The sequence below is a fragment of the Hippoglossus stenolepis genome, chromosome 2, assembly GCF_022539355.2.
Source record: "Hippoglossus stenolepis isolate QCI-W04-F060 chromosome 2, HSTE1.2, whole genome shotgun sequence".
Lineage (NCBI taxonomy): Eukaryota > Metazoa > Chordata > Actinopteri > Pleuronectiformes > Pleuronectidae > Hippoglossus > Hippoglossus stenolepis.
The window spans coordinates 10,557,661-10,578,171 of NC_061484.1; the positions used below are offsets into that span (position 1 = coordinate 10,557,661).

Genomic DNA, 20,511 nt, shown 5'->3' on the forward strand with positions numbered 1-20,511 from the left:
TTACATCCGCTACAGCCAGTGGGTTTATAGGCCAGATTTCCTCCCAGCCCTCCCCTTTAAGAAGGGACCCAGCTGTAGTCTTTATAGGAAGCGAATAGAAAACCATGGGCGTTTCCAATGTGTTCAACACACTGCAGGCCAGAATCCCCCCCCCAAGACACTGACTAAGACACTGCTGGGAACTTCACAGCAGCAGAAGTTCCCACTGTTTGGCTTGAAGAACCCTTAAAATGTCAGGAAAGGCTATGTAAGGTTGTTTCTATTGGACATTTCAACAACAAGGCAATTCAAAGAGCTTTCCTTAAAAACACAAAAGGCATCATGACAAACTGTAAAGGCAACATAATACAAAAAAAAGAAATTACCCAGAAATTTAATGGATGGCGGTTATGCACCTTGACGCTGGTTACCACCCGCCAATAAACCAAATGAAGAAGAAGAAGATAAACAATATATGAATAGAACAAGAATAAAAGGGTGAAAGTAAGACTGTGAGAAATGAGTCTTTATTTTATTTAGCTAGTGCAGAGCCTGTTCTAAACCTGCCTGTTTAGAATGGGCTCTTGTCCTGTGTTAATGCTCCGGAGCTACTTCAGAATTATTCCTTGTCATTAGTTCTCGTCAAACAATATACTGTCACTATTTATTGTTTCTGTGCTGGACGGTGTGTGCAGAGCTTTTTATAAACAGTCTATGGTGCAGAGTGAAGTTAGAAAACTGTGTGTTCATCCTACCTGGTTTATCTGCAGTGAAGATTTTATAGTCAGTAAAATACAAATTATATATCAAAGCTGAAGTTGGACACGCCAAGCAAGTTTTAGCGCCCCTTGTTTTGTTACTTTTACGTGTGTACCATTAGCTGTTTGGTTGAGTCGAAGCGTGATACTCAAGCGTGGCTTGCCGGCACCATTACCTCTTTGAAAAACTGTTTGACTCTGAAGTGCAATGTGTCACGGGATACATTGGGCTGGGAAGGATCCTTCGGTTGGAGCCTTCTTTTCTCGGGCATGTATTTTTCCGCTACATTTGAAAGAACCTTTGAAATGAGTCACGGCGTTGTGACGCAATCGGTCTTCAAATGCATCCCCTGAAGGATGCCGCCGCTGAATTGAGACACAGCTCATGTTACACATCTTGACCACGCACGATACTTTCTCCACAGTGTCGGAGATTGAGCTGCCAGTTTTTACATTAGAATGCACAGCTGTGTAAAAGCCTTCGAAAAATTGTTAAAGCTTATAAAACCCTAACCCCTTAATAGAATATTTGATTGGATATCAATGCCTCTTTTCATATTCATTACCCTTAAAAGTATTATTAATTGTTTAAAGGGAACATTATGCTATCTGCCATTAAAATACTTTAAGCCTCAGGCTACACTTCACATTCCTTCCTGTACTTGTATCAAATTGTATAGCTGTCAGACAAAAAATGGAGTGAGATGAAGAAACTGTAAAAACATTTCTCCTGTCACCTGAGGGCATTTTCTTTTTTATCAACGATCATTCCTCTGCTGTTACTGCAAAAAATAAATCTGTAGCCACCTCCTAAGAACAATGATTCACAGCTTTTTAGTACAGTATCTTCATCGGAACACGAGCAGTTTAACCAAAGATTACCTTTGACATTTTAGTTGAAGGGTTTGTAAAGATGAAAATTGCTGAAAAAATCAGACACATGAAAGGATTTTGGAGAAAAGTTGTTAAAAAAGAACATTATTCACCATAACTTTTATTCATTCAAACATTTTGAGACCCTTATATTCTTCTCACGGCCCTTTAGCTGGTCATGATCTCCAGCCTTGGTACTAATGGTCTAGATCAGTGGTCACCAGCCTTTTCGAGCCCAAGATCACTTTTTAATTCCAAACTTAAGCCGAGATCTACCATTACATTACATTTCATTAAAGGCTGAATGTACAAGAAATAAATATACACAAAGAAGGGCAGTTGTGCAACTTTTTCTATTGAATGCACAATATTCAAATTAATATCAATTCATATTTACAATGCAAAATATGTAGCTTCTCAGTTCCACAACATGCTCTGCAGAGGAGCTGCTACTGCAGCACAATGTTTTTATGGTCTTTGAATGTTATCGACAGACCGAAAGATGTGCATCTTCATACCGTAGAGTCTTGTCATTTACTTTAGTACATGAACCAACTTATTCTTGAAGGAAATGCAGGAGATAAACCTGCAACTCCACCACCAGTAGCATACACACAGCACGTGTGAAAAACAGACAACCGACACAACTGATCTGCGGTGAGACGACAGCCAGTGAGTCCAGAGAGTTCGGGGATCGACAGTGAAGACTGGGAGATCGACCGGTAGATCGCGATCGACGGGTTGGCGACCACTGGTCGAGATCATTTATGTGTTTTGCATCTTAAAAAACATATGGAAAGTGTGTAACAGAAATGGTTTCACTTTAAATTATATATTGTTACTTGTACTTCGTACGCTCATTGATCCGAGATCTATGATGTCATCACACGTCTCCAGGAAGTAGAGCCAGGTAAATGCATTCCATCGAAGATGGGCGTGGCCAATTCCTGCAGAGTACGTACTATGACCGTGTGTCTTTTTTGGTCACGCAGCACACTTGTCTGTTGTCCTGAACAGATCTGTTTCTACACATCAGAACGATGAAGTGACAGCTACTCCCTCGGAGATCAGCTCTGTTGCCGCTTTGACCTTTGTTTGTTTCGCTGTCTTGTAGACCTCAAGCAGCAACTGGCAGGCATGCACAGATACATATATACTACTAGAGGTTAAGATAAACATGTAAATCGCATTTATCCATTGGTTTAGTGATGTGTTTTTATGTTTCACCTACTCTGATCCAGACCTGCCTCCTCCTGCTGTGACGCACAACAATCCTGAGAAATACTTGCTCCTTGAGGTAGGACATCACTTCTTCCATCAGCATGGTCACTAACATCTGAAGAGCAAAGAGAGACAGAAGAAGATCCTGAAAGATGAGAGAATATGTGAGAATATGGATCATGAAAATTCCAAATGTTCTGTTGGATGGTTGGATGGAGTGTAAGATGGTTAGACATTACAAAACTAGAAATACTGCACTGCGGTTGTATGTCTCCTTTCAACCAGTGCAGTTTCAGTCTAAATGAACAAACTCAGACTCATATAAATTCACTGTGATCTTAGACTTCTGTAATCTAATCAGTTAATCTTTGAGTCAAAGTGAGAACTGCTCAAAATCTGAAGTTCCTCAAAGGCCGATTTGAGATATCATGTTCAAGAGGACAAAAACATGTTTCGTGAGGCCACCGTGACCTTTGACCCTCTAATCCTAACCTGTTAATCTGTGAGTTGAAGTGAATATTTGTGCCAAATTCAGGAGGATTCTCTCAAGGCATTCTTAAAATAACATACTCATGAAGCAAAAAAATAGGTTTGCATGGTCACTGTGACCTTGACATTTGACCTCCAAATTATAATAAGGTAATCTTCAAGGGAATGTTTGTGTCAGATATAATTAGATTTCCTATGGGTGTTCCGGATACATTACATTCACAAGATGAGGTCACTGTGACCTTGACCTTTGACCACCAAAATCAGTTTATCTTTGAGTCCAATTGAAAAATGTTACCAAATCTAACGAATTTCCCTCAAGTTGTTCCTGAGATATTGTGTTCATAAGACCAAAAACATATTTGAAAGGTCACTGTGACCTTGATCTTCGACCTTTTACCACCATCTTGAAATATTGTGCTCACCACTTGAATGAGACAGATGGACGTATGGATGAACGAATGGATGAACAGACAGATGCACAAACATGTATATAAGGATGGATAACCCAAAAACATAATGCCTCTGGCTCCTGTCTGTTGCCCATACAGAGGCCAAAAATGGTAAAATGGCTTGGTTTAAAATGGATGGAGAAAAAAGAGAGGAGGAGGATTTGTGGAAGGCAAAGAGCTTTAGAGGATGGGAAAGACAAGATTGAAGCGACAACACCATGCTGATCTTTTTGTCTGACGGTATCTCACCTCTTCCTCTTTGCCCATCGGATGTACCTCTGTTTTTACAGTTTTCTCTGAGCTTCTTCAAAGAAGACACAGCTTCTAAAAAGGTTCTGGATTCTGGTCAACTTTCACACCACAGCGCCATCAGGCCGCAGATAAGCCACATCAGGTCAGTGGTCAGGAAAACAATAAGGCACTGCAGCTTGTGCACATTTGCTTTGCTCACGACTGGAAACAGAGGTTATATACCTGAGCTATGATGTTATGTAGCAGCTCGCAGTATGTTTGCCCACCGTGTCTGGTGTGATGCAGTGTCCAGACACACCAGGGCACTGTAAGAGTGCACGATGTACACTGGGAATGCTGTGGGGCAATGATTTGCCTGCACACGCACACGCACACGACACGCACACACACACACACACACACACACACACACACGCACACACACACACACACACACACACACACACACACACACACACACACACACACACACACACTAGTGCCATAGTTTGAATAGACTCAAAAAATAGCTACAATGTAGACAGTCAGTCTGGCTGTTAGATACAATCTCTAGTCAAAGAGCATACCTGTGATGTGTCGGCACATGTCATCCACTAACTACCGATGCACTTGTATGGAGGTGCAGATCTGACAGCCAGAAAGAACCAGCTCTGTCCTACACCCCCAACCCCCCTCAAATACCTGCGTAAGTCACAAAAAACACAACACATACATATCACAAAAAATACATACGCATAACATTGGAAAATTTGGATTTAAGTATTTGATATGTTTTACAGGATGGTGGATCCATGTGTCTATTCCTCATGGCGGTCAGGAGATTTGAGCTTGTGGCATCGATAGGGAGGATCCAGGTTGCCCATGGCGTCAGTAATGTGCTCTGTTCATTCAAAGAATGATCACAGAAAGAAAAACTAGATTTCAGAAAAGTAACACCAGTTTGCTTTCATTAGATTGGTGATAAACTCCTCCATATAATGTGATTTTAGGTCGTCCTCATCACACTGGTGTTTGTTCAAATGCTCATTTTAAGTTAGTTTGGTTTTAATTTATTATTTGATGCTATAAAAATGGGATGAAACATCATGATTGACAGCTGAGACTGACACGCTATCAGTCTAGTCGGCGTAATGGACAACAATTCTCTGGCTCCCTCCACAGATCACCACAGCGCAGATTCTGGCTCCAAATGGGCAAAATGGCAACGTTCATATCCAGGACATTTTGACTTCATTTCTGGAGAGGAGGAGGAAGCGCAGACGTGTCGTCCATCTTTATATACAGTCTGTGGTCTCCACCAGACTGAACCCTTCTTGGAGATTTTGTGATAGAGGACGCTCTCTACCACTATCATCAAAACGCAGAATGTGGGAATATGTTGGTTTTTCTGTGAATCTGTCACCTACTATATTATCTCAACGAAAGTTCACACACAAATAAAGCTGATGCTGTCGGTGTTTGGTAAATAGCGTCTTTCTCTGCTATTGAGCATGAATAACAAAGGACGGAGAAAGAGAGGTTATATGAGGATAAGGTTACTGAAAGTGTTTATGAAAAACTTTCGATCTCAGTTTGATAAACACTGAGCAGACGAGGCCAAAAGCTACAACTGTTACATGAGGTCAGATAAACACTGGGATAAACATTCAGCTGATCATAGAAGATGATTACGGCTCCTTTCACATGCTCAAAAGTATTTGACACCATCTCTATATTTCTCTTGGCTCACCTGAAATGTACCTGTGTTCCTTAGAGTTAAGGTGATAGGTGAGCTCCCCTCTCATTCTCCTGTGTTTCCCTTTCATTAATCCCCTCTTTATTTACTTCTCTTCTCTGCTCCCAACTTCTTCTTAAGAGCCTCTTATTCTAAGGTCTTGTCACTCGTTCTCCACCTCTTCCTTTTCTCACAAGTCACTTTACACTCAGTGAAACTGATTTATGTTGACAGTCTATACTTGAGAGAGGCGAGGTATAACCCTCATACTCAGCAGCAGCATTTCAATTAAATGGTAAATGGTCCGTATTTATATTGCACTTTTCTAGTCTTGATGATTTGTGGTTCAGTATCGAGCCCAAGGACACTTTGGCATGCTGAAGAGTGGGATCGAACTGCCCCCCTACTGGTTAGAGGACGTCCCGCTCTTACCCCTGAGCCACAGCCGCCTCAATTAAATAATGGAAATCACTATTCAAGAGCGAATGAGGATGTCTCACAGAACTGGGAACAGTGATCAGTGAACTATACGAGAGCTATGATGTCGTGTTGCTGAATTTGTATATGCAATGCAAATTTAGTCACTTCAATATGCTCATCCATCCCAGATCTATGATGTCATCAAATGTCTCCAGGAAGTGTTGCCAGGGCCGTGTGCAGCCTAGACAAAGCACAGCAAAATGTTTACTTAAGCTGAACAGTGGTGCGATGATACACAAGTGTACAACAATGGTGGCTGAGAAAGTCATTATTGGCGTTCCTGTGGGAGAAACCTCGGAGCTAGATGACATGAGTTTAAATATGTTTTCAATTCTCTAAATTACTAAATTACACTTGATGTTACAGTCTCTGCTTTTGTCACCTGGAAAAGCTGCTTCTTACATCTTCAGTTGATGCGAACACCAAGCTGCTGCTGCTGCATCTCTACAGAACCTCCGAGTCCATTGTGTGCACTGCCTTTTTAAGAGAGCGGGGTTTATATAGACATTGCTGGTGATTGGGCAACACATCTGGCACACCCACCAAATGAGAGAAAACATACCTCGAAGCCAGTCGCACAACTACCTGAGCAAACATGTCGTTCAGCCAAGAGCAACACAGTGCCAGACGTCTGGAGATTAAAACTGTAAGTGTAAATCCATCACAAATGGACAAAGCCACTTGCTGCAGGGAACGGTAAAGTTTTTGTCACATCATCAGCGTCTAAGAAACAAATGATGGAACTGCAGACCAATATCAAAAGAAGTGTTCTCGCCCTAAAACATCCGGTTAACTGAATAAAAGGTTTTCCAGGGTGTACGGTAAAATCTGAATCAGATTAAATCCTGTCAAAAACATAAAAAACTCTGTGTCTCTCTCTTCTTAGCTTCCTAGATCCATTTCCTTTTCCTCTCTATCACACTCATGTCTCATGAAACCCTCATCTCTCTTTTTTGGATTTCTCTCATCGTACACCTTGTCATTGTCACCACCTTAAATAAGCCTCTCTGACCTCTGGCTTGTTCCGGCTTCATTTGTTCGACCCCTCTGGCAGCGTGATGTGGAGAGAAGGCAAGTTAACAGATGGGTGGAAGTGAAGGCTTTTTGCTAAATGAGCACATGAAGGACTTTTTCATCCCCTGAGGTCACGCTGCCTCACACATCTGCAGCTGACAGAGAGTATAGGCTGTGTGAGTTGTCACCGACCTGACAGGTACGGAGCAATGGTAAAGAGGGCACAGGGGGAATCACAGTGCTTCACCCATCCTCTCATCAACTCGAAATCGAGCCATAAAATCCATTTTCTGAGCAGATGTGACTAATGTTAAGTGGCACGACGTGGATCAGCTGTTGTAATTGAGCAGACTAATGACAGAGGCGAGCAGCCGGGAGAGGAAAATCGTGCACTGCAAAAAATGAACAGCTCGCTCCGCAGTGATGCCTTCAACTGCGCCAAACACACTTTCCTGGAAAGAGAGAGAAATAAGACACACATACATGCAAACACATGCAGAGACACCTACGGCAGCGTGTTGTGTTTCATCTTGTCTCTGCCAGTGTGTGAGGGGCCCCTACTCAGCCAGCTCAGATATGTATGCTGTAACGAATAGTGCAGACATAGATAAGTCTAGGATAAATGATACGGCTTCTCGGTTTTCTTCAAAACTAAATAGTATCTGCTCATATGATTATAAAAACATTTCTTATTCACAGATCCCCACTGAACACTGTTTCAGTGCAGGAGGAAAAAATGCCCTCTCCTCTCCCTGTGAACAAAATGCTCCCCAGTGTGTAATCAAAGTTGATGTAAGGCTTCGGCAGTTTCTCAAATCAACCGAGTATCCCCTGAAGTAACAAAGTCCACTCCCTCGCCCAGCTGGGAAACACAAAGTGACACTGAAGCGATCACAATTTGGAAAAAACCCACGTGATAGGACCAAGTCAGATTGCAGAAGCCTTAGTTCACCTTCGGCTAACTTCAACTGGACTGACAATGTGTTTCCACAGACAAAAGGACTGTGGATCTTTGTTACCTTTGCCAAGAAGGTTCTGTTTTCATAGGCATTTGTTTGTCTGTTTGTTAGTCACTGGATGAATAACTGTAGATTAATGTATCTTGATAAAAGAAATATATTTTATATTTAGGGGGCTGATGTTGATTGAGTAGATTTAAATGTGCTTTCATAAGGAGACTGTTGGGCCTAGGCGGAGGTATGTGCTCTGTTGAGTGCCCTATCTCTTTGGGGTGTCGCTTCATGGCCAGTGACAGCAGTAATGAATACAGCAACCAAAATGCATCTAAATATATGAGCACTGTATACAGTGTATACTATATATATAGTAAGACTGACCTGATGTGAACCCATTAAACCTGCATACTAGGGCAGTGAAATATGCTTAGAAACTTTGTTTATTTAAATGTAGTCCTTACTATAAAGAAATTAAGGTTTTGCCAGTGACAAAGTTTCCATGATTAAACGTTTATTGACACATACTGAGGGTCCCGTCCATCTCTTTTAAGATGTCGATTTAATGAATAATTATCTGTTTTTAATGGGACGGCGTCACAGTATTATAACTTTAGATCTACCGATGGGTTAGATACTTTACTCTTAGGCTAAAACAGGAAACCTGCAAATAGAAACAAGCTCATAGATTATATTTAGCTACATATTAATCTATCTATTTCACTTTCAATCATATGATTAAATGATTAAATGAATCATGACTCGCCTGTCAAAACTGATCCGTTCTACATGTCCCCAGGATATGAGCAGCTCAAATTATTCAAGGCCAATGAAACTGGATCCATTCAACACAACTCAGACTTGGCAATCAGTTCAGTACATGAAGTACTACTCTACTCTACACAGTCCAACTTGCAGACACTTTTACTATCACATCCCAAGTCAGAGTGACTAGAACTTGATTCATAATAAAGATACAACTATTTCTAAACACTGTATTAGAGGTGTTCATTTGAAAAATAGTATATAATATAACTGGGCTCATTACAAAGTTCTCATTTAACAAACATTAACAACTAAATTTAACAGGAGCTTGATCACACCAGAATTCTTCTTGCAAGCTCTGCCATTCAGTGAAAGAGTTGCTGCACCACCATGAGAGGAAATGGGTGAGAAATGACAAGCAAAGGCCCAGGAAAGAATTTGGCCTCAGGTTGTGAGGCTATAGAATAAATCGCAGAGGCATAAACGTCGGACTGACACTGCAGGGTGATGTATGGCTGAATCTGGTGTAGGCATGTTGGCTAAACCTCAAGTTTGAGATGGAGTCTGAACTGCACATGCAACACCGATCCCAAAACACAGGGTCCCAAGGCTCCTCCCATGTCGGAAGGCTCCGACCACCACCAGCCCCCCCAAGAGCTGCTTATTCCCTCTCCCTGCATCAGAGGAAGAAGACTGCACCTCTCCGATTGGTTGACTCTGCGTGAGGAACATGAAGAGAGCCTGTCTCTGCTCTGCTTGGATGACCTGGAACCTTTTTGTAAACAACATGCAGCTGTGAGTCATGTAGGACAAAGAGTTTACCCCTTTACTGAGGCTGCAACTGACTGGGAGGGAGGAATCAAGTATCAGTAAAACTCTAAAACCGTTTCAGTGCACTGAAAAGTTGAATTCTACTATAGTAAGAGGAGAATATCTAAAAAACATTTTGTACAAAGCAAGGGGTAAAAGAAAACTAATCAATAATGAATTAAATGCTTTTCATTTGTGACAGTGAAATTGGACTCGGAGGTAAAACAACTTGTGTTGTTTAGATACTACAATAGATGGATGTTAAAAGACTACAAAAGTAAAATATACGTGTAAAAAAATTCCTACTGGTGCAGGAATGATGCATTTTGACACAAAAAAGGAAAATAGATTAGAAGCAGGCAGTTAAGGACATAATAAAATCCCATGATTGAAAGTGACCCTACATTGTGTGTAGCTTTCTCCTATAAGCCGGCACCTTTACCCTTCTGGACGCAGCGACCCCACGTAATCATCCACGTTGGAACTGTCATTTATTTCATCACATCATAAAATCGTATATATATTTATAATGATGCTTAAGGCCATGGTATCACGCTAGCCTGGTCTTAATGAAGAAGTTGATTTACTCCCTTCTTATAAGTAGTTTTGCTTTAAGAATTGACTTGTGGGGATAAGTGTCTATCTGTTCTTGTCTCTTTAATGTGGGGTATTTATCTCTATATAACTGGTGCTGGATCGTCCATTGTGTTTTTTCTTCAGTGTACTGTAGTGTATTTTCCTCTTTTCTGAGTCACCTGCTCTGTCTGTTGTGATGATGTGTAATCTTCTAAACTTTTTCCTCAAAAAGGGCGGTTGGTTTATTTTCTTTTTTTGTATCTTAAATGGATGTTTAATATTCACATCTCTGCTAGTTCTTGAATCCTCATTTATGTCATATCCACCCATCCATCCACCCATCCATCCATCCATCCATCCATCCATCCCTCCATCCATCCATCCATCCATCCATCCATCTATCCCTCCATCCATCCATCCATCCATCCATCCATCCATCCATCCATCCATCCATCCATCCATCCCTCCATCCATCCATCCATCCATCCATCCATCCATCCATCTATCCCTCCATCCATCCATCCATCCATCCCTCCATCTATCCATCCATTATCTATACCACTTGTCCTTTACGGGTCACAGAGGGAGCTAGAGCCAATTCCAGATGATTTTGGGTGAGGGAGACACATTCTGTCCTAAATAAAAATATTTTTGATTCCTTTGTACATTTACTTTGCTTAAACTTTACTTAGATCTTGTGCAAATGTATGAATTCTTCTTGTCAATATTGCACACGGCTCACACAGCTCTTTTAGTCAAGTGAAACACAAAATGTTCTTCCAACAAAGATACTTTTCTATAAGACCCCCTCATCACAGGTTTATTTGCCCATGTGTCATATGCAGTTTAATCACATTGTCATGCAAATGTATTCAAGATGAAGTATTTCACAATAAAAATGAATTATGAGTGAATGTATTTTTGTATAATATAAAAGTATGTTAATGTTAAAAGTATAAAAATATGTTTTTATTCTTTACAGCCCCATTACTCATCTTGTGACCTGTGAAATGTATATTACAATGCCTTGAGGGAACCACTGAAGTAAAAGGCTTTAAACAGGCTGGCTCATTCTTCCTCCTTACTCCTGAAATCCACAGGGCATCGTGCTGAGGGATCAGACACAGAGCAGCTGGCAGGAATTTCACTGTTTTCCACAAGGACACTTATGCAGGGCAGATGATTGCCAGCGAGCGTGTTTGAAGGCTGTTTTTTCTGGCTGGAGTCGCCCCGCTGCCACAGAGCCGAGCCAAACAGCAGCACGGAGACACCAAATGACAGCGGAGCTCTCAGCAGCAAAGGCTCATCCATGATTTGAACCCTATCTTTTACCGAGACGGAGGGAGGCCCCCTCATGACATTTTAATTTACATGCTTGCTGTGACCACAACGAGAAGACATTTTAACCAGGAGGCAGTCAAACATTTTTTTCATCCTCTGTAAACATTCATTTTCCTTCCTAAACAGATGCCGCCTTGTGTTAATGCAGGATTAGTTTATCCAAGCAGAATTTAGAGTGCGTTTTTAAAGAGCCACCGGGGTTGAAACTGAGCTGGTAATTACTGTTTCTATCCTCGTATCATATGTACACGTTTAGATCTCATGTCATGTAGCCTACACATAAAACAAGATGATGGTGGTGTTTCTGTAAATACTGTCAGCATACAGGCTAATGAATACGTTGCAGGGGGAACAGAAACCCAATCGGTCTCCTGTACTCATATGTGGGTTAAAGTTGTACTTAAGCAGCAAGGCCTGCTTTATAATCAAATAGTACACTTTCCACAATGTGGCCACGTTAAGCAACATGACTGAACGCGACTTGCAAACACGCTGGATGAAGTGATGTCTTCAACCTCCCTGTGTTCCCACAGACACAGATGGAGCGGCTTTTCAAAGTAATTCATCTTTTGACAACTAGGAGGAGCTGAGAACATACTTAAAAGGACTGAAGGAAAAGATGGCTCACATTTAGAAAGTCACACACCTGAGTTTTAGATTCAAGCGTGATGTAAAAAGAAGTTAAATGCTGTCTTCTGGTCAAATTACATAACTGTTACAGGCTTCAGTATGTTTTATTAAATGTATTTTACAGGATATGGAATTACATGAACACATAGTATATTACAGTCAGTGCATTACATTTGGTTAATATATGTATGTGTACAAACAACCATTCTATCATCAGTGCACGTGGACATTTGTGGATTTTGAACTGACATTCCATGTAATATGGATTTATGATCTATTCATATTAATTTATTATTTCATAATAAGGACAATACAGAAGTCTCACACAGTCTGTCCACTTAACAAAATCACGACTGTTTGCTGTCCTGGCTCCTAAATGGTGGAACGAGCTCCCCATTGACATCAGGACAGCAGAAAGTCTACACATCTTGAATAAAAGCATCAGCTAAATGATATGTAATGTAATATAATGTTGTCCTCTGTGATGTTTTTAAATCAACCAACTTCCAAGTCCAGAGGAAGGATTCCTATTCTCAGCTGTGCAACCACAGACCTTTCCCAGACAGCATACGGCTGTGGGCCACTTCAGGGAATCATGCTGCTCTTCTGGCTTTCTTATGGCCCCAACAAAATGGCTGTGAGCCATTTCACTTGTGAAATAGCAAATGTGGCCCAAATATTCCAAAACAAATGTGGGCCTTTTTTGGCAAACATACAGTGCTCTAGGCAAGGTGTAATCTGGATGTGAACCTTAAGTGGCCTATGCGGTAAATGGTGAATATGGCCCAAATAGCACACAACTAATTCTAATTCCACCTTTGGTTGACATGCGGTATTGTTATGACTTACTTTTGGCCCAGATCTGGGCAGACCGTTCAAGTGCCATCATGTCACGCGGTATGTGGGCCTGATGTGGGATGTAGGATGTAAGCCAAATCTGGGCAATGACTCCTAGATAAGGTTGCTGTTACATACGAGTGTGCTTGAATTGAATATATGTTCGGAATATTGTAATATTGTAAGTCGCTTTGGATAAAAGCGTCAGCTAAATGAAATGTAATGTAATGTAATGTAATATTGATTTTAGCATAACATTTTTGGAGCTTTTTTTTTTTTCAAATGCAGTACGTAACTTTCTTCTTATTGTGTTCAAGCTGCATGATAAATGATTTCAATACATATAATACGTAATTCAGCTTCCTCATAAACAGCTTGAAGTACTGTAGTCCATGGAGAATTGTGTGATCTTCGATCATCGATTCCACATATCACACGTTTGTCTTATTGATGCAGGAATCCAATCCATATCAAAAACAAAAAACAGTGACACATCCATGTTTCCAGAGTCACCAGGGTTTATCAGGATGTAGTCATTACTAGTAGAGAAATATATCCGTGTATTTTCTTTCTTTCTTTCACTTTGAAATATACAGTTCATACTATCCTCTTCAACAGTCCACCTATCTATCCTCCTGCCTCATAGACACACCTCTCCCTCCATGATGGCGCTGTACAGTTCATCAGTAACAGGCTCATAACTCCCGGCACGACTGTTCAGAAAATACATGTCTTCACTCGACTCTTGGGGCCTGTATCCCTCTCTCTGTAGCCGCATCTTCTGAATTTTGAATGTACCTGAGGACAAAAGTCAAAAAAGTAAGTTGACAGTACTTTTTTTTAAACGTGTGTCTTTACACGTCCTTGCCATGTTTCTCACCTGTTGTGTCAACAGATGGCATGAGCCGAAGGAACACGGGTCGTGCGTAGGAGGGCAGGGCTTTCTGTACAGCGATCGTGAAGGCGTCAATGTCAAACGGGCCTCCTGCGGGAGCGATCGCTGCCATGCCAGCCTTTCCCTCCACACCTGCACACAGAAAGAGCCGGTGAAGTAACAAGCAGACGTCAATACAATTCAACACCCACGTTAAGCTGTTAATCTTTTTTTCCCCGTGTTTTTTGTCTCATTTCTACCTGGGACAGAAACTCCATAGACAGCGACATCAGAGTGTCCCAGCAGGCCACTGAGGACGCCCTCCACCTCTGTGGTGGACACATTCTCCCCTCGCCATCGAAACGTGTCGCCACTGCGGTCTCTGAAATACATGTAGCCATATTCGTCCATCACCAGCACGTCACCTGGAAGACAGACAGAGGCAGAAATAAGAAGAAGTAGAATGACAGTCAGTAGAGCATATACCTCCGCCGAGGCGCAACAGTCCCTTTTTAAGAAACCACATTTAAATTCACTAGACCTAGAGTTTTATTTGGATCTGCACCAAATGGAACGCACTCATTTGTCCCCTGAAGATGCTTATAGGTCACGCCCATATGTCACGCCCCACCCCTCATAGATTTTGTGTAATCCCACTAACTAACAAACAAACACAGACGAAAACATCATCATCATCATCATCATCATCATCATCATCACCCTATCATGGAATAAGTAGAATGAAGGTTGAAGTCTGTGGTGATGATGAGTCACTGACATCTATTTCTGAAAAACTAGCATAAGACATCTTGAGTAAATGTGGAAATTATGAAGTTAATTAAAGATTCATCATGAGCAAGGACCTTGTTGAAGTGAAATGTCACCTGTTTCCAAACTGTGTATCACCCTGAGTGTGACAGTGTCTGCGTTTTTGTGTGTGTCTGTGGGGTTAGCAAGTTCTTTTCAATGATAATATAGTATTATCATGACCATTAATCATCATAGGGAGCTGGAGCCCATCCCATTATACTGTAGGCAGGGAGCACTGTTTTCTATTAAGATTCCCAGATTGTCATCAGTGACTCTCCTTCACCTCAGGGCAACTTAAAGTTTCTAATTAATTCTGTGTGTCTGGACTGTGTGATCATCCTTATTCTGACTGTATTTCAAAGAGACAGAATAAAACCTGCCTGAGATATAAGCAGAGTCTCCCATCTTGAAGACATTGTGAACTATTTTCTGATTGGTGGAATCCTGATCGGCGTAACCATCGAATCTCCTGAGCGGATCAGCAGGGTTGATGAGGCCCATTAGCATTCCTGGCTCACCTGCAGAGATAGAGATGGGAGGAGGAAAACATTTCATATTCAAAATTCAACATTCATAACGTGTTTTATTCATTTGTAGCTGTGTGTGTGTGTGTGTGGGGGGGGGGTTGTCCTCACCAGGAGGACAAGGTACACAGAGTCCTTGTGAATCCCTGTGCAGTTTCCCGTCCTCATGCATCCTGACCAGTCTGATGGGGTAGAAGTCGGGCAGGATGCGGCTGCTGAAGCCACACGACCCCACCTGGACATGTGAAAACACATGTACATGAGATGGAAAACTCTCTTCAATATAAACTTAGAGCAATAGTTTCAAAATAATATTGATGGTAAACAAACTTATAATAGGGAGAAGTCTGTCATTGCCACAACTGCACTCTCTTACTCTGGCCTGCTTTACAACATACGTCACACAGCAATAACCGGAGCCGAGGCTAGCAGCCATCAGAGATAACTAGCTTGCCATTCTCAGAGTGGACATTATGGCAAAGCCACCGAAACAGAACAGGACAATGTTGGAGGAAACAAAGAAGAGGAAAGGAAGGAATGATAGAGTAAGAAACCGAGCAAGAGTGAATATCGAAGGATTATTGATGTGTTGGAAATAGCTAATGGAGCCTTATGACGCGGGACAGATGCTGACCTGGTCATAATTCTTGATTGTTTGCTATGTCATGTGATGTTCTGCTCCCTGTGTAAGTAAGTTGTTGACTCGTATCATCAGAAGCAGGTAAACTCATTTGAATAGAGGTTTAGCAAGTTAGCCAAACAATTTGATATTATACGATACACATCATGCTCTGACATCAAAATCTGTGTCCGCTAATTACTTGCTGTGTCAGCTTGTTAGCTTGTATGCTACTGTTCTACTCTAAGGTGAGTACAGTGAATGTGCAAACGTTTACTACCAGACCCCAACAACTGTGTGAGCCTGAACGTGAAACTTAGTTCAGGACAGGTTTAGAGTTAGAAATGCTATGAAGACTCTACTTCTGAGTTTGCCAGTTTCTTCTCTTTCAGCTTGTCAACAAATGTGTGTGTGTGTGTGTGTGTGCAGCTGCATGCATGGGGAGGCTCAGATTGCAACTTTTTATTTACAACAGTGGAAAAATGCATCCCATTGGTAGGGGAGTATAGCCGAGAGCGAATCTTGCATTGTGTCGCTTTGATTCATAACAAAAAGCACAAACGCACCTTTCCATCTATGTTGATCAGGCTGCAGTTGCATTCGGTGGCACCATAAAATTCCCCAACTCTTCGGATTCTGAATCTCTGGACAAACTCTTCCCACACAGAGGGACGGAGGCCGTTACCAAAGGCAACACGGACTCGATGATGCGCCTCAGATGGGCGGACCGGCTGAGCCAACAGGTAACGGCAGATCTCACCTATGTACTGGGTCACCTAAACACGTAAGACAGATCAATATGGCCCTAAATAATTTGACCAGTCAGTATTGATTCAGGAGCATGTTTCCTATGTCCCAGTGAGTACTCACAGTGCAGTTGTATTTAACACAGTCATCCCAGAAGTGAGTGGCCGAGAACTTCCTCCTGATTACAACAGTCAAACCAAAGAGCAAACACTGTCCTACACCCATGATGGTTCCTGTAAACATCCACATGAACACATACTCACACACAAACATGAATAGTATCAATTTAGAAACCAAGACAGAGGAAACTAATTCAGTTTTTCCTAAAGCTTAAGGGACATAGCATGCAAATTCCACTTTGTTAGTGCTTCTACAGGTTAATGTGGGTATCTGGCATGTCTACCAACCCAAAACTCTGGGAAAAACACTCGCGTTTTGTTATAGTTCCTCTAAGTCAGAAACGTCATGCTTGGCGACTCGATTGCGCTTCCTGGGTTTGTGTCGTAACAAGGAACTGAAGTCTCCTACATGGTCTTGGCCCACCCCCACCGTCCCCCACACCGTCCCCCACTCGTTACTTCGGGTTTACACCGGAGGCGCGCAGCGCCGTTCCCAAGCACGCCGGGCTGTTCACCGGGACGAGCATTTCTCCGCTGGTCAGCCGCGATTCACTCACATGTGGCATTTGTCTGGATCGTTGGGACTGGGAGGCTGCAGCAGCTGCTCGGAGCGACCGCTCGCTCTCCCGTGCGTGAGCTGGAATTTGTGTCAGCGCCACACAGCGCACAGCAGTGTGGAGGACTTCCGCAGTGTTCACGCTACTGTAACCCGAACCCGACATTCAACGGGTACAACAACAAGCGGACAAAGCAGAATCGCGGGCTGACCTTATATATACAGTCTATGGGGCTGACCAGCGGAGAAATGCTCGTCCGTGTGAACAGCCAGGCGGCTGCGCGCTGGAGACGCGCTGCGCTGCCTGCAGCGGTCTTCCCACTGCCAGCTGTGTGGAAGACTTCCGATGTTCAGCTCTACTGTATGCCGGGTTACAGTAGTTCCGCGGTTACAGTAGTTCCGCCGGGTTACAGTAGTTCCGGGGTACGGCGGAAGTGCCGCTGCGAGGCAGCGCAGCGCCGTTCTCAGCACGCAGCCGCCTGGCTGTTCACGGGACGAGCATTCTCCGCTGGTCAGCCCCATAGACTTTATATTAAGGTCAGCCCGCGATTCTGCTTTCTCCGCTTGTTGTTGACCCGTTGAATGTCGGGTTCGGGGTAAATGATGGTCTTCATAGCCCCCTCTCTTTCTCTCTCTGTCTGTCTGCTTGTGTGCTTGTAGTGGATGGGCAGAGGGGACATTAATTATGTGATTGGGAAAATTAAAACTCCAGGACAACAGGGGAATACAAAGTATGGATGCATATTTGATAATTTATATCATATAAAATATGTAATTTATATCGTTTAAAATCATGGGGAGAGGGAGGGGCTGGCTCATTAGCATTTAAAGGAACAGGCAGTCAAAACAGGTCACTCGGTGGAGGCTGTTTTATACAGGGTAAAAGGGTGCTGTTTTATATGATCCTTGTGGTATTTTGACCAAAGTATGTTACAGACATTTCATTAAGACCCCAAGGAACCATATCAACTTGTGGTAAAATGGGCATGCTATGTCCTTTAACATTTGAGCCTATACTTTCAGTAAACTGGTCAGAAACACACATCTGTCCCATGTGCTAGGAGGAGCCTACTAAACCCAGGTTCAGGTGGATGTTATCAGCCATTTATTGCAGTGAGCCAAAGTGAGTGGAGCCCAGTATGCTCACATGACTGTCACCAAGGAAGAAGACATGGTGCTTACGGTGGTTTTTGTCAAGGTCTCAAGGTAAATCTGTCCCTCAGGAAAAAGATGAAAGTGAGAGGCCTACCAGCAGAATGATACAGGGGGAGGCAGTTGTATATGATGTCATCATGTCGCATGCCGAAGGAGTGGAAACCAAAGGCAGCGATGCGAAAGTACCTGACAAGAAAGACATTGATTCATTCATTCATTCATTTTCACCACAGCTCATTTCATCAGGAGACACCGGTGGCTCCTGATTCTAATTGAAACACTTGTTACTGCAGTTGTTACCAATTAAATATGGCGTCATGATTTTAATCTGTCTCATGAACTGTACATCTAATCGGCTTCACACTTGGCATGTGTGTCCTAAATTGCCCGAGCCACACAGTTGAACAGTTATACAGCAAGTTCAGTAGAATTTTATGAAAAACAATGACTACAAATCTTCTTTGCAGATAAACCAGGTAGGATGAACACAGTTTTCTAACTTCATTTTGCACCATAGACTGTTTATAAAAAAAAAGTTCTGGTCACAACGTCCAGAACAGAAAGAAGTGACTTCCTTAGAACTGTTTGAGGAGGACAAGGAATAATTCTGACAAGCAAAGAGCCCATTTCAAACAGGAAGGTTCCGAGTGGGCACTGCACTAGTGTTTTCAATCATCGTCTGTGTATTGTTAATTCTTGCGTAAGTGGAAAAGAGTTGATAAAAATGTTTAGGCTCTTTTGTCCATGAACATCGCTCCAAATGTTTCTACTGTAAGTTTCATTATAAATGTGCTTTGTCCATAAATGCATCACTGCAGAATCAGTTGAGGTAAGATCACAAATAAACTCACCGACTGTGCACCACCACAGCTGCCTTTGGCATTCCTGTTGTACCAGAAGTGTAGATGTAAAAGAGTCTGTCTGCACGGAGAGAGCCATACAACTTAGCTGTTACAAGAGCAGATTTTTCACAAGGAATGTTAAACATGCTTTTCACCTCCATGCTTTGTCTTTTGTGCCTGTATGACAGAGCAACAAGCAAAGACTTGACAAGCAGCAACGTAGGAATGTCATGTGATCACACAGGTGAAACAATACAGATAAGCAAATCAATAAGAGATAAGTTGAAAATATATGCCATGTTGTTTATACCTTTTACGTTAAGTTTTAAAAATATATATATAGAGAGTATTCGGAGTGAAATGAGGTAAGATGTTATGTGCACAGTTGTGTTGTGAGCATTTGGGTGTCCCACGTTTTTTGTTGATTCGAACATTAAAATTTAAATGGAGTGACACAGACAAAACTGTCTCTGAACTCTTACGTTACCCACAAATAATATCTTTCGCAATATACTGGAATTTTTCATGGGAATCAATATGTGTGGGTTGATGTGTGGGTTGATGTGTGGGTTGATGTGTGGTTTTGACAGTCATATGCACATGTTACCCAGAGGAATAAGTCTCATGAGAAGACCAGAGATTGAAATCTGTCAGTGGGTAGTTTTACTCTTGCAGGCAAAGACTTGCATCAGAGAAGAAGGTGTTGCAATCTAAGCTATTTGATGTGTAACACACATCTATAATATGGCAACACAACCATACCCACACACTTTGCAGACCCTCACCGTTAAATTCCTTCCTGAGCGTGTAGTTTGGCGGGTGTTTGGGTGAACTGGCCAGCAGGGCGTCAAGGTTCTGGACACGGAGGCTGCGAAGCTTCACCTCCTCTTCGTCCTGCTGCTGCTGCTGCTGCTGCCGCTGCTCGCCACAGCTGAACAAAACCATGCTGGGCTGCAGAGAGCTGCTCACCTCTGACACAGCTTCAGCATCACCAGAAGTTAATCGTTAGACATGTAAAAGTAACATGAGGCCACACATTATTGCATTAACTGAGCGCAGCAATGTAATTTCATTTATGATCTGTTCCCACCTTCCGTCAGCTCCGTCCCAAACACCAATGC

At 42.3% G+C, this 20,511-nt stretch overlaps 1 protein-coding gene across 1 annotated transcript in view; it reads right to left on the reverse strand.

Annotated features, from left to right (window-relative positions):
• Positions 1-12,395: 12,395 nt before the first annotated feature.
• The window catches only part of LOC118115429 (long-chain fatty acid transport protein 1), a 9,663-nt gene continuing 1,547 nt past the window's right edge, over positions 12,396-20,511 (reverse strand). Inside the window, exons 4-14 of the mRNA XM_035166574.2 lie at positions 20,481-20,511; positions 20,176-20,370; positions 19,400-19,469; positions 18,643-18,734; positions 16,842-16,951; positions 16,538-16,747; positions 15,464-15,587; positions 15,209-15,346; positions 14,279-14,443; positions 14,025-14,171; positions 12,396-13,942 (exon numbers count right to left, since the gene is read on the reverse strand). The exon at positions 20,481-20,511 is cut by the window's right edge and continues 225 nt beyond it. Coding sequence (XP_035022465.1) covers positions 13,785-13,942; positions 14,025-14,171; positions 14,279-14,443; positions 15,209-15,346; positions 15,464-15,587; positions 16,538-16,747; positions 16,842-16,951; positions 18,643-18,734; positions 19,400-19,469; positions 20,176-20,370; positions 20,481-20,511 — 1,440 coding nt within the window. The 3' untranslated portion in view covers positions 12,396-13,784. The remainder of the gene's footprint in view (positions 13,943-14,024; positions 14,172-14,278; positions 14,444-15,208; positions 15,347-15,463; positions 15,588-16,537; positions 16,748-16,841; positions 16,952-18,642; positions 18,735-19,399; positions 19,470-20,175; positions 20,371-20,480) is intronic.